The 13,788-nt window shown below is 43.3% G+C and overlaps 1 protein-coding gene across 1 annotated transcript in view; it reads right to left on the reverse strand.

Annotated features, from left to right (window-relative positions):
* LOC126456102 (uncharacterized transmembrane protein DDB_G0289901-like) overlaps positions 1–13,788 on the reverse strand; it is a 435,362-nt gene that overhangs the window by 292,618 nt on the left and 128,956 nt on the right. Inside the window, exon 3 of the mRNA XM_050091858.1 lies at positions 2,646–2,705. Coding sequence (XP_049947815.1) covers positions 2,646–2,705 — 60 coding nt within the window. The remainder of the gene's footprint in view (positions 1–2,645; positions 2,706–13,788) is intronic.

The following is a 13,788-nucleotide window of genomic DNA, read 5'->3' on the forward strand; positions in this document are numbered from 1 at the left end:
TTTATTTCATCATACATTTCTTCAATTTCTTCATCATCTGCAGAGCTAGTTGGCATATAAACCTGTACTACTGTAGTAGGCGTGGGCTTCGTGTCTATCTTGGCCACAATAATGCGTTCACTATTCTGTTTGTAGTAGCTTACCCGCACTCCTATTTTGTTATTCATTATTAAAGCTACTCCTGCATTACCCCTATTTGATTTTGTATTTATAACCCTGTATTCACCTGACCAAAAGGCTTGTTCCTCCTGCCACCGAACTTCACTAATTCCTACTATATCTAACTTTAACCTATCCATTTCCCTTTTTAAATTTTCTGACCTACCTGCTCGATTAAGGGGTCTGACATTCCAAGCTCCGATCCGTAGAACGCCAGTTTTCTTTCTCCTGATAACGACGTCCTCCTGAGTAGTCCCCGCCCGGAGATCCGAATGGGGGACTATTTTACCTGCGGAATATTTTACCCAAGAGGACGCCATCATCATTTAACCATACGGTAAAGCTGCATGCCCTCGGGAAAAATTACGGCCGTAGTTTCCCCTTGCTTTCAGCCGTTTGCAGTACCAGCACAGCAAGGCCGTTTTGGTTAGTGTTACAAGGCCAGATCAGTCAATCATCCAGACTGTTGCCCTTGCAACTACTGAAAAGGCTGCTGCTCCTCTTCAGGAACCACACGTTTGTCTGGCCTCTCAACAGATACCCCTCCGTTGTGACTGCACCTACGGTACGGCTATCTGTATCGCTGTGGCACGCAAGCCTCCCCACCAACGGCAAGCTCCATGGTTCTTGGGGGGCCCACCGACCTGTAAGCAAGGAATTATTGTGGCAGACCCATCTGTCCGACATATGGTGGTAAACGCGGAAACGTGAGCATGGCGACGTTATTACCAAATGCGTCCAAACGCGATCAACGTGTTGTTACTGTTTTCGTGGCTGCCGAGGAACAAACACCGGCAGACATCCATCGGAGAATGAAGAATGTATACGGGCAGGATGTCTGTCGAAAATCACCGTTGTGGAATGGTGTGCAAAGTTCCGTGCTGCTGTTTCATAACAACGCACGTCCCATTATCGCAAATTTCATAACACTAAGGTTACTCCAACTCAAGTGGGAGAGATTCGAGCACCCACACTATAGTGCTGATCTCTTCCCATGCGATTGGCACGCCTTCGGTCCCTTAAAAAAGGCCCTGAAAGTTCGAAGCTACCCTTGGGACGAGAATGTGCAGCGGAAAGTTACGGACTTCTTCACGCAGCAGAACGCGGCGCTCCACCAAACGGGTATCTTCAACCTGATTCGTAGATGTGTCGATTGCCGCAATGCCACAGCGATTTTATCTGATTGGCTTACCGATTCTGGATTGTAAGGCCTTCGAGAGGAAACTTTTTAATCGCCCGTTGTATCAGCTTCAATTAGATATCACCAAGTCCTTAGAAAATGACTAAGCAGAGTTCCGTGAACACATTTGGGGACGCAGTCTCCAATTATTGTACGTCTTCCATTTTGGAAAACTAGGATCGGTAAGATTCCCGATTTCAGATTTTAAAAAACTAGAAAACACCACCTCCATCCCAGAAGGAATTAGACCTGCCTTTTGTATAATGGAGGGCCGTCACCCGATTACGCGATGTCTAAAAATTGTTTTCACATTCAGGCCTTCCAGTCAGCCTCAGAAGCAGCATTCAGCATTTCCAGCGGTTGTTTTCTGGCACCACTAACAGTGCTTTGCGAAGTGCTACTTACTGCCAGGTCTTTTTGCAAGTTTATTCCCAACAGTTCCTGCAGATCTCCTGTGATTATAGAAAAGTTCCCAGTCCTTAACTCATGAGCCAGACTAGGTGACCCCGTCCCCACAGAAGATGTCAGCTCCAGACTGGAAAAAAACCACCAGCCAGCAGTTGAGGAAAGCCGGCTCTGGCATTCCCAAAAGTGTGTCACAATGAAATTGCTCAGATTCTGACGTAAAAGTTTTCTCATATCGTACAGAGTCGTAATGCTAAAAAAAAAAAAAAAAAAAAAAAAAAAAAAAAAAAAAAAAAAAAAAAACCCTAACTGTTACCCCCTCTCTATTAGGATCTCATCAACGATCGTTCTGTCCCATAAGCAGCTTTTCTTTTACCGAAAAGACAGTTGCCTACAGAGATTGTGCTGAATAGTATTCTCGTTGTATTACACTGTTTTTTCTTAATTTTAATATTGAACAAGATACTTGCAAAGTCAGAAGTTCTACGTTTCACTTGTTTAGTGGTTAATGCACTTTGATCACGACGATAGGTCAAACGCTGTATCGAACGGCATTCCCTTGACAATTTATCACAAGGCCGTCTTGACAAATTTCTATCGTGAGTGTGCTCTCTGGTCACCTTCCTTACGAGTTAGTCCGAGATAAGACCAATCATCTATTTGTCTTTTGATTATATAGAATAATCGAAAATGATCTTATCGTTGTTACTGGCAAAATATTGTTAATGCATTTAAAATCTAGATTGTCGAAGAAGAATAACTGATATCTCTTTCTTTTTGTAAACCTGCAGTAGTTCAACGATATCTGACGCGTTCCGAGTCCTGTTAGTTCTCCCGTAATATAGTGCTCTTCACTCAAGGCAAAACAAACTAACGTAATACTCCTTTTATCAGCACTTACCTTACGCACGTTATTATAGAGGCCTCTCGGGGTTTTGTGGATGTTCTCTCATTGGTTGACCTGAAAGGAAACAACAGTACTTTGTTAGATTTCATAGTTAAATATGAATCCCTTCAGATACTGTTTAGGACGCAGTTCATGCTTAAATATATGCTGCCTGTTCACCTTACAGTCCGTAATGTTTATGGGTGCTCTAATATCGGGTAAGTACGGTGCTAGAATGATATTTCTGAGTAAGGATACAGAATATTAAACTCGACGGGAATCTGGAGATTCGAATGAGCATTAGCTCTTTCCTTTCGGTAAACCGCGAGTTAGCATCATTTGGGGGCAGGTGGCTGGAAATGATCTCTCAACAGGGCGACTAAAAATTTAAGTTTTAAGAAATACATTCGGAGCTTAACTGACTGTAGTGTATCCCTGTGCGCAAAGGAAGCGTGGGCTATAAGCACTTCAGGCGAGAAAAGAGCTGTCACGTTGAACAATCGGGTTTCTGCCGTTTATTCGCGTCTTTCTTGCACGATATTTCAACTACGTGACTCGCAGTCTTCTTCAGGTGCTGTCTGGTAATGTCCGATACAGTCAGTATCAGACAGCACCTGAAGAATACTGCGAGTCACGCAGCTGAAATATCGTGCAAGAAAGACGCGAATAAACGGCAGAAACTCGATTATTCAGCATGACAACGCTTCGCCGGGAAAGCGTGAAGAATTACACAAGAAAAGAGCTTTTCGTAGATGGAGCTACAGAACAATGCTACAGATTAGATGTGCAAATCGAAAAGGAAAAAAGTTATGCACATACGTAAGTTATGTACACCTGGCAAGAAAAGGACATTTAGAAACTGCCTTACATCTAATCAGACATCCTTGGTATGTGAACTACGATTTATATAGGACATAAATTACATATAATAAGAATAATAACAATAATAATAATACGTAATAATATAATTCATATAGTAATGAATGTGTAGAATTTAAGAAATTCAGTCTTATTAAAGCTGTGTTAAGCTTTTTACTGGATTCGTTCTTTTCAAATGTGAATAATGAGATTTAAGAGAAATGTGTGACAGCAGCACAGAAGGAAGCAATTTAGAGAAGAAATTGGCTAGTCTCAAGAGCAGGCTGAAACGGGGGAAAGATCGGCACATAAGATGGAGGAAAATAAGTAGAAATGGAAAGGGATGAAGAAAGCATGAATACTTTATGATGTGATAGAGATACTGGTTCTCTGTTGAACGAAAGGAAAACAAATATTTCGTATTCAAGATAAGATGTCTTGCAGACTTCATATAGTTGTTAAAAGACTTTTTATACGTGTATATAAGATAAGGCTGCTTGCTTTTCGTGCGTTATTTATTTATATTTTAAAATGACGTGAGGGAAGCTACGGCAGTTATAGAGGGTAAACCCTTAACTTGGTCTGGAGTAGAGAGTGGTTTAGGAAAAAGTCATGGTACAGGATAGTTTTTTCCAGAGCTGTATGAGCGTCATGAAAAAGGTGGAGAAAGATTTAGCGTTAGGTTCGTCCAAGATGCTGGACATATCTGATCCGGTATTGCAGCTGTGGAATGATGACAGGTATGTAATATGTGATGAGAATTACTGAGGACAATAGTGAAAGAAACAGAACATGGAAATACCACATTGCGTATCCAGTCGCATGGTACCCGAGCGTAAGGAGGACTAACGTAAACGATATTTATGGCACATTTGCCTAAAAAAAAAATGGCTCGGAGCACTATGGGACTTAACATCTGAGGTCATCAGTCCCTAGAACTTAGAACTACTTAAACCGAACTAACCTAAGGACATCACACACATCCATGCCCGAGGCAGGATCCGAACCTGCGACCGTAGCGGTCACGCGGTTCCAGACTGATGCGCCTAGAACCGCACGGTCACATCGGCCGGCTTTGCCTAAAAGGAAAGATAGATGAGGCCCAAAGTAGTAGTAGACAGAGTCCAAGGTTTGCATCGATGCAGAGACGAAAGAGACGTGCAGAGGCTATGCTAGCAAGGAGAGCTACGTCAAACCACTGTTCGGACTGAAGATTAGGAGAAACAGAGAGAAACAGAGGGCAGTTGCTGGTCGAGTTACCAGAGGAGCCGGCCGGGGTGACCATCGGTTCTAGGCGCTAGTCTGGAACCGCGCGAACGCTACGGTCGCAGGTTCTAATCTTGCCTCGGGCATGGTTGTGTGTGATGTCCTTAGGTTGGTTAGGTTTAAGTAGTTCAGAGTTCTAGGGGACTGAGGACCTCAGAAGTTAAGTCCCATAGTGCTCAGAGCCACTTGAACCATTTTTTTGAATGGAGCGGTGGGCGCGGCTGGCGCTAGACACGTTGCAAGAGCCGCGGCGCGCTACTCTGTGTCGGCTGTCGGGGCCGGGGTCACGCCGTGTTACGGACTGAGGAGGGAGGCGGGAGCGGGCAGGCCGGCTGTTGAGTAACACAACACTCCACGGCAAGCCACGCCACGTCGCGCCGCGCGGTCACGATCAAGGCCGGAGAAAGCCGACGGCCTACACAAGGACGGCGATCGCTGCCGCGCCGGAAGTCTCACCACTGTTCAGACGTGCGTCCACTGGCACATAAAGGGGCCTGCACACGTTCAGTATTTATTGACAGTAGTGGTTTGTCAAACCACGAATACATTGAAGAGTTCTCCCAGTATGAAAAGTATTGAAAAAAACTGTCAGTTGACCACGTTGAATACTTAAATGAGAGAGACAGTCGCAGATGACAAGAGATTAGGAGCAACTTGAGACTTCTGGCGACAGGCAAGTCATTCTTAGAGTTAGCGCCGTAATATGAGCCTATGCTCGGTCCGAACAGACCGTGGAAGGCCCAACTGTACCGACCGGCCGTCGTGTCATCCTCAACCCACAGGCGTCACTGGATGCGGATGTAGAGGAGCATGTGGTCAGCACACCGCTCTCCAGGCCGTATGTCAGATTACGAGACGGGAGCCGCAACTTCTCAGTCAAGGAGCTCCTTAATTTGCCTCACTAGGGCTGGGTGCATCCCGCTTGCCAACAGCGATCGGCAGACCGGATGGTCAGCCATCGAAGTGCTAGCCCAGCCCGACAGCGCTCAACTTCCGTGATCTGTCGGGAACCGGCGCTACTACTGCGGCAAGGCCGTTGGCTCCGTTATATCAACACACAACTATTAATATTCTATGGAAACCTGTGAAGCAATTAATATCTGCCTGGCAATGACATGTTCGGGCAATCAACACAAAACTTTTTTTTTTTACGGCTTTGTGGTAATTTGGTGAAATTGATATTTATTTCGCAGACTTCTTACTAGTCATTGCAGGGAGCATTTTTCCAAGCTGCTATGTCCTTCACCAGTCTGTACAACATTTTCAGATTAATGAAGTAAGCACCGTCATAGAGAATCCTCCGTCAACCATCCTGAAGTGGTCTATACATTGATTACCCTCGCATACCCCTATTAAAATTGTTTTGTGTTAAAAGAGAACTTAAAAATTGAATTTGAGGAATGATATACAACGGAGAATTTAAAACGCAAACAGTGCGCACTAAAGACGTGTACTTGCTTCACTAAACACGTGAATGGAGAATATTGTCAAAGTATCAGTGCTGTGCTTTAAAAGTTTAATATGTCTGACAATACTGAGAATATTTTGAGAAAGTATCAGTGCTGTGCTTTAAAAGTTTAATATGTCTGACAATACTGAGAATATTTTGAGGGCCATCAATACTGCTTGTCAATATTTGTAGTATTGATAATACGTCGATACATACCCTAAGACGATAAAAATACCGACGGTTCGACAATATTATTGAAAACGTGAAACCCCCCTTAAACCACCACAAGTTACTCGCAAAAGCTACTTCTGCAAGTTCTTTGGCGTGGACACGCCCCCAACATGTCAACTTCCACAAGTTCTGCCAATTTCCAGAAGTAGCTTTCGCACGTTAGTGGAGACACTGTCTTCCATCTTACTGCAAGTACTTGCTGGATTTACCAGTTGCTGCAACTTGCAGAAGTTTTGTGTGTTCAGTACCGATACGACAGCGCCATTGACGGAAAAGGACAATGGCGTAAAGACAAAACAAACGTACTATTGGAACCTATAAACATAAATAATTCGCACTGTCAGCCAAGGAAGTCCGAAATGAATCTTTTTCTGCAGACGTGGAAGTAGAATGACAGTACAGATATCTTCAAATTGTAACTGAGTTTTTAATGTTACAGTAAACATAACTGCGTTACTTTTGTAACAAAAGTAATAAATACTGTTTGCAAAGACTAAAGAGTAATTAAAAGGCAAGCTCTTGGTAATATAGCTTGCCTCATTTTTGTTTTTTATTTAGGGATGGCAGTTATCGCTGAAACAGCCGGTTTTCTGTTACTCCGGTTCTTGATGTCTCCAATTTAATCTGACTGTTAAAATCGCTCAATATAACCGTTTCTGAGATAGCCAATTTTTGGAATTTTGCTCCTATTACTTCCAGTAATTAACGTAGACTTCGAACAAAGATTGAAAAATTGTAATGAAGCAGTGGGAGATCACGATCGATTTCTGGTTGAGGCTGCCGCAGAAATCTGTCTATTGTCTTCAGTAAAGATTACTCGTCTCGAGTGCGCCGACAGCGCGACCGAAAAGTCGCTGGTTGATGACTTCCTTACATCGTCACTTCCGGATCGTATCGATTTTTCACCTAGAAGCAACCATAAAATGAAGGGTTCGCTTATTAACCAAGTTTACAGGACGACAATAAAATTATTGGTAAATCAATTAAACTTAACTTTTCTTCCACAGAACATGTCGCAAGTTTGCTCTACTTCCTCCCGTTTTCAATCGTTTACAGCAAATGGAGCATTGTAGCTCATTGCCAGTGCACTTCGTAAAATACAGGTACTTCCTAGGTGGGGAGGGTACTATTCTGTGATACAACTGATGTCCTGGGACGACAGCGAGAAAGTACAGAGCGTGAGGGGGGTGGTGGGGGGGGGGGGGGGGGGGGAGAGCAAGTCTTGTCACGCTGCACGTACATGCTTACCATCCGACAGGACGCGCGAAAGATACCTCTGCTACGCTGTACCCATTCTTATGCCATGTGTTTATTACTAGTTACTAGCTGTAGGCGTTGTTATTAAAATAGCGTTGACCACTTTTTCCAATTTGTACGGTAGTCCAATATTCAAAGCAATAAAAATTTTACGAATAAACATTAAGCGCTTTAAAAAAAAGTTTTATTTAAAAATCAAAAATTTTATCACTGCCGCTGTAGCAAGTTGATATGTCGGCTTTTTACTCGATTATTAGTAAGATATGAAAAAAAAATCCTGTCGTAACTGAGACCAAACAAATACCGAAAAATATCGCTTATTGAGAAATAAAATACTTGTATCGGTTTTAATCGATCGGCTTTTCCAATTCCTGCCCTGTTTTCGAATATTTCATTGTACAATGGACATGAGATATTCTAAACTTGCATTTACTACAGTCTCAAAAGTTTTCAATCTAAGCGAACCCATTTGATTTTAGTTCATTCGATAGTGTTTCTAGATAACTTAAATATTTCGTTTTTCTTAACCTTTCGTTTGTTTTTAAATAATAATAATAATAATAATAACAATAACAATAATAATAATAAGAAGAAGAAGAAGAATGAAAATGGAACAACGCTATCAAAAAAAAAAAGTGGTTCAAATGGCTCTGAGCACTATGCGACTTAACTTCTGAGGTCATCAGTCCCCTAGAACTCAGAACTACTTAAACCTAACTAACCTAAGGACATCACACACATCCATGCCCGAGGCAGGATTCAAACCTGCGATCGTAGCGGTCACGCGGTTCCAGACTGAAGCGCCTAGAACCGCACGGCCACACCGGCCGGCACAACGCTATCAGCTGCTATAATTTTTAAGCTAGACACGCTAAATATGCACTCGACTGTCTCATGACGCGACTTTAGTGTCAACACTTCTGCAAGTACATGCAGCAAGTTTCTGAAAGTAACTTGCCAAAGTGACTTGCAGAAATAAGCTTTTGAGTTAATATAAGCACCTCAGCAAGTGTTTGCGGAAGTCACTTGCTAGTGGACACACGCCTCTATGCTGGACCTGCCTCTTCACTTGTCAAGAGTCCATTGCTCTGAAGAAATGTTTCTGTGAAGCCGCTGTTTTAGCGAGGGACTCGGAATGCTGGAACATGATGTACATCCAGCTCCAGTGCAGCAGTGCGTTTCTGCGGACGTCTTATCTGATCAAATCGATCCGGTACCGCTGAGACGGGATGTATATCTCTGCATACGTAATCTGTAGCCGCGTGTCATCATTTATTGTATCCAACAGCATCGCGACAAGGGGTCTCGCGAACAGACGAAGCACCGTGTGTGGCCTGCGCGTCAATCCCGCCTCGCGAACTGTGAGATTATTTGTCGGTGTGCTTCCGGGTGATCAGCCAAGTTGTTGATTCCTATTTCGATAAGCTGCCCAGTCGTCTTTATTACTATGAGCTATAGTGTTATGTGTACTCGCCGGCTGGACACCAGCCAGACTGTATTACTGCTGTCGCGCCGCTGCTTATAACAAATTCGACTCCTGGCGCCTGTTACGCGCATTGATGCTCATGTCTTGCTCATTTGTTTTTCCAAGCCCGCGCTGTTATTCCGTGACAAATGTTCAAATGTGTGTGAAATCTTATGGGACTTAACTGCTAAGGTCATCAGTCTCTAAGCTTACACACTACTTAACCCAAATTACCCTAAGGACAAACACACACACCCATGCCCGAGGGAGGACTCGAACCTCCGCCAGGATCAGCCGCACAGTCCATGACTGCAGCGCCTCAGACCTATTCCGTGACACCTGCGATTCTCTCGGCCTTTAGCAGGTCTGATGCACGGGATGACGCGTGCGGTCTCACCAAATCGAGTGCTGGATCCCAAGCTCTGCTTAAATTAAGCCATCTGTCCCGGTTTATAAGGTTTTCTATCTTTATTTTGATAGACTCCTTACTTATGCTATTCCAGAAACTTGACGCTTGCACCGCGATACTCGTCTCTTTGTATTTCGTTCCGTCACTATACGCGAGATAGTGCTCGACCACATCTGGTTTGCTCGGTTATTTCCGTAAGAGTGTACTGATCGTTTCGGATATTGGATCAGCGTGAGGCAGATAAGCAGTTCTTGGCTTTTCTTTTTGTTTCTCACAGTGTCGGCCTCTTCGGGAGTTGATGACCTCGCCGCTTGGCACCTTAAAACGTCACATCGGATCCACCTGTTTGTCGATCTGGATTGCAAAGTCCACTCTGTTTCTCCCAGAATATTCAAACTAGTAGGAGTTATGATGTACACATGCAAAATGATGCGACGAATGCAAAATTGTACCAAAGGCGGGATTCGAACCCGGGTTTCCTACTCACTGTACTAACCACTACGCCACCCTGGCATAGTGGCCTTGTACAACTGCCACGGACTACTCTAGCACTCCTTCCTCCTCATTCCAAATTCCCATCCACGCAGACATGCGTAGGTCTCTAGTTAAGCTGGCATGGTCGCATAAAAAGCCATACAGTAGCCGAAGAATGGTTTTATTGACCACAAAGCGTGCATCATGCGTTTCGGAATTATTTCGATCTTCAGAACACCAAATGCAAAGACAGCAAAAGGACAAGAGCCTTACCAGGTACACGACTCTTGTCCTTCTGCTACATTTTGCACTTGGATTTCTGATGATAGTGTAATTCCGAGAGGCGTGATGCATGCTTTGTGATAAATAAAATCATTCTTCGCCTGCTGTATGACTTTTGATGCGACCTAACCAGCTTAACGACGGATCTACACTTATTTACCATAAGCGTCGTTAACCTTCTTCTTGACTTTATGTCGCACCTTTACTATTATTATTTTCGATTGTTCCCTTTTGAGAGAGCGATTTAACTTCAGTAGTCATGATTTCTTCTTCTTTCTTCGTTCTTCCCAAATTCTCTTCATACGTTCACTGTGTTTTCTCTTGCGTTCTTCCGACCATCTTTTTATCGTTCTGTTCTCCTTATGTTCTTGTTTAAGTGTGAGTTTCTCTATGATGTTTCTAAACTGTTCTCTATTGTTTATGTTGTCTTGTGTGATCCCCAGTTCTTTAATGTCTTATTCTGCTTCAGTGATCCACTTTGTCTTGTTTTTGCTCTTGTTTACTATCTCAAAGATTTGTCTTGTGAGTCTGGCTTTATTCATCCTGCAGATATGTCCACAAAATTTCATCCTTCTCTTTCTAATGGCGTGTTTTATTGTTTCTACGTCTTTGTAAATCTCTCTAGTTGCCTCTTTATCCAAATTTCTTTCCGAAACACTGGTTCATATATTTTCCTCAGAATTTTTCTTTCCTGCTTTTCAATCTCTCTGATCTTAGTATGGTCATGAATCACTGTAGTTTCTACAGCATAAAGTGCTTCTTGTAGGACTACTGTGTTGTAAGGCCTTAGTTTCGCATTGACAGAAATAGATTTCTTATTATAGTGATTCCAAGTGAGCTTATATGCTTTTGGTAATCTGGAAATTCTATCTTTATTGGCTATTGAGTTCAGTCCTGATGATTGGATTATCTCTCCCAGATATCTGAAGTGGGCAACTTGTGACACTTTCCCGTATTGAGTAGTAATGGGGAGATAATCTACAGGTTTGTTTTCCATGTACTGTGTTTTCTCGTAGGAGATTTGTAGCTCAGTTTTCTGTGAGATTTCGTGTAGTTTTTCCAATGCAAGTTTGGCTTCCTCTGTATTGTTCGTTAGAATGGCAAGATCGTCCGCGAAAGCCAGAAACTTCACCCTAATTCTCTGCTCTTTTTCAATCCCAAGCTGAATTCCTTTTATTTCCTTTTCCCATATCCTCACAATTTTTTCCAGAACCATGTTAAACAGAAGGCGAACAGCAGTCTGGATATGAAATGCTTCTGATGTTTCTACCATGAGTTTAACTTTGGAGGTTGTATCTGTTAATGCCTATTGAATAATTGACCATGGTTTTCTGTCAGTCCTGAACTCCTCTAAGGTATGATATAATGTTTGTCTATCTATTCAATCGTAAGATTGAATCGTACAGATTATCATTCGTCGCTTCAGTCTACATAAATACATCACAGATACTTCAGATTTGAAAAGGTCTTTGGAACCATATAGTTTCATTTGATTAGTAGGGTTTAACTGTGCTTACAGCACTTATTATTATGAAACTTCTTGCTGATCATTGCTTGTAACACAGAAAAACGTGGCATGAAACTTATGGACAATGAATTTGCACGGTTCTGTCGTATACGTTGTTAGAGCAGATGAAAACTGAGCAGTAAGGGAATTTCGGAGAATTGGTCAGTCCGATGAACTGCATCGTAAGGAAGTGATTCTGTTGAGTCGCTGTTACGACGCAGTAGCGGCCTTTAAGTTGCAAGACAGAAACGGTAAATGACGATAACTGGGCGTGACGAAGCTTCTGTGCGGTCGATTGATATCTGAACAATTGCGGACTATAGAGTTCAGAGTCTGATGCCGAAAATGAAGAGGAATATCTGTTACTTCAAGGAAAACAGCATTGGTCGATGTTGAAGGCAACGCTCCGGTAAAAGTTCTAACGCAGTGATACTGTATGTTGTCCAGCTGGACGAGTACTAACGTAATGTTGCTGTAGTAGAAGACAGCATCGTAATCCAATGAGTTCGCGCCGACGATTCGTGACGTAATGTACCGGGTGATCAAAAAGTCAGTATAAATTTGTCCCGGGTTCGATTCCCGGCGGGGTCAGGGATTTTCTCTGCCTCGTGATGACTGGGTGTTGTGTGATGTCCTTAGGTTACTTAGGTTTAAGTATTTCTAAGTTCTAGGGGACTGATGACCATAGATGTTAAGTCCCATAGTGCTCAGAGCCATTTGAACCATTTGAAGTATAAATTTGAAAACGTAATAAACCACGGAATAATGTAGACAGAGAGGTAAAAATTGACATAGGGTTTTATTAGAACCAAAAAAATAAATAAAAACAAAGTTCGCAAAATGTCCGACAAATGGCGCTGATTCTGGTTTAGTAACTGCTACCGTGACGGGTGAGAGGTACGCCGATATGTTACAGAATCGCATCATTGCCAGCCTGGCTGATAAACACCTGCTGGAACGGACGATGTTTATGCAGAATGGCGCTCCACCCCATATTGCTAGACGCGTGAAAGATCTCTTGCGCGCGTCATTTGGTGATAATCGTGTGCTCATCCGCCACTTTCGTCATGCTTCGCCTCCCAGGTCCCCAGACCTCAGTCCGTGCGATTATTGGCTTTGGGGTTACCTGAAGTCGCAAGTGTATCATGATCGACCGACATCTCTAGGGATGCTGAAAGACAACATTCGACGCCAATGCCTCACCATAACTCCGGACATGCTTTACAGTGCTGTTCACAACATTATTCCTCGACTACAGCTATTGTTGAGGAGTGATGGTGGACATATTGAGCATTTCCTGTAAATAACATCATCTGTGCTTTGTCTTACCCTGTTACGCTAATTGTCCGCAGCTAGCGGTCGTGCGGTGGCGTTCTCGCTTCCCGCGCCCGGGTTCCCGGGTTCGATTACCGTCGGGGTCAGGGGTTTTCTCTGCCTCGTGATGACTGGGTGTTGTGTGCTGTCCTTAGGTTAGTTAGGTTTAAGTAGTTCTAAGTTCTAGGGGACTGATGACCATAGATGTTAAGTCCGATAGTGTTCAGAGCCATTTTTTTTTGTTATGCTAATTATTGCTATTCTGATCAGATGAAGCACCATTTTTTGAACTTTTGTATTTTTTTGGTTCTAATAAAACCCCATGTCATTCCAAGCATGTGTGTCAATTTGTACCTCTCTATCTACATTATTCCGTGATTTATTCAGTTTTCAAATTTATACTGACTTTTTGATCACCCGGTACGTCGTAATTCTATGACAGACTGATGTCGATGAGAAGGATTCACCTTACAACCCGTTTTAAGGTAAGTAAGTGCCTTGGCGTTTTTCGAACCACGAGGCACGCTCCGTCGGTGGAGTGACCCCCCTGCTTGTGCCGGGTCAGTGGGTAGCGCCACTCTCGCTGTCTCGGCGTCCCCCTCTGGTGCTGGAGGAGTGGCCCCCGGCCGTGACCGCTCCAGTGGC

The sequence above is a fragment of the Schistocerca serialis genome, chromosome 2 (genome assembly GCF_023864345.2).
Source record: "Schistocerca serialis cubense isolate TAMUIC-IGC-003099 chromosome 2, iqSchSeri2.2, whole genome shotgun sequence".
In the NCBI taxonomy this organism is placed as follows: Eukaryota; Metazoa; Arthropoda; class Insecta; order Orthoptera; family Acrididae; genus Schistocerca; species Schistocerca serialis.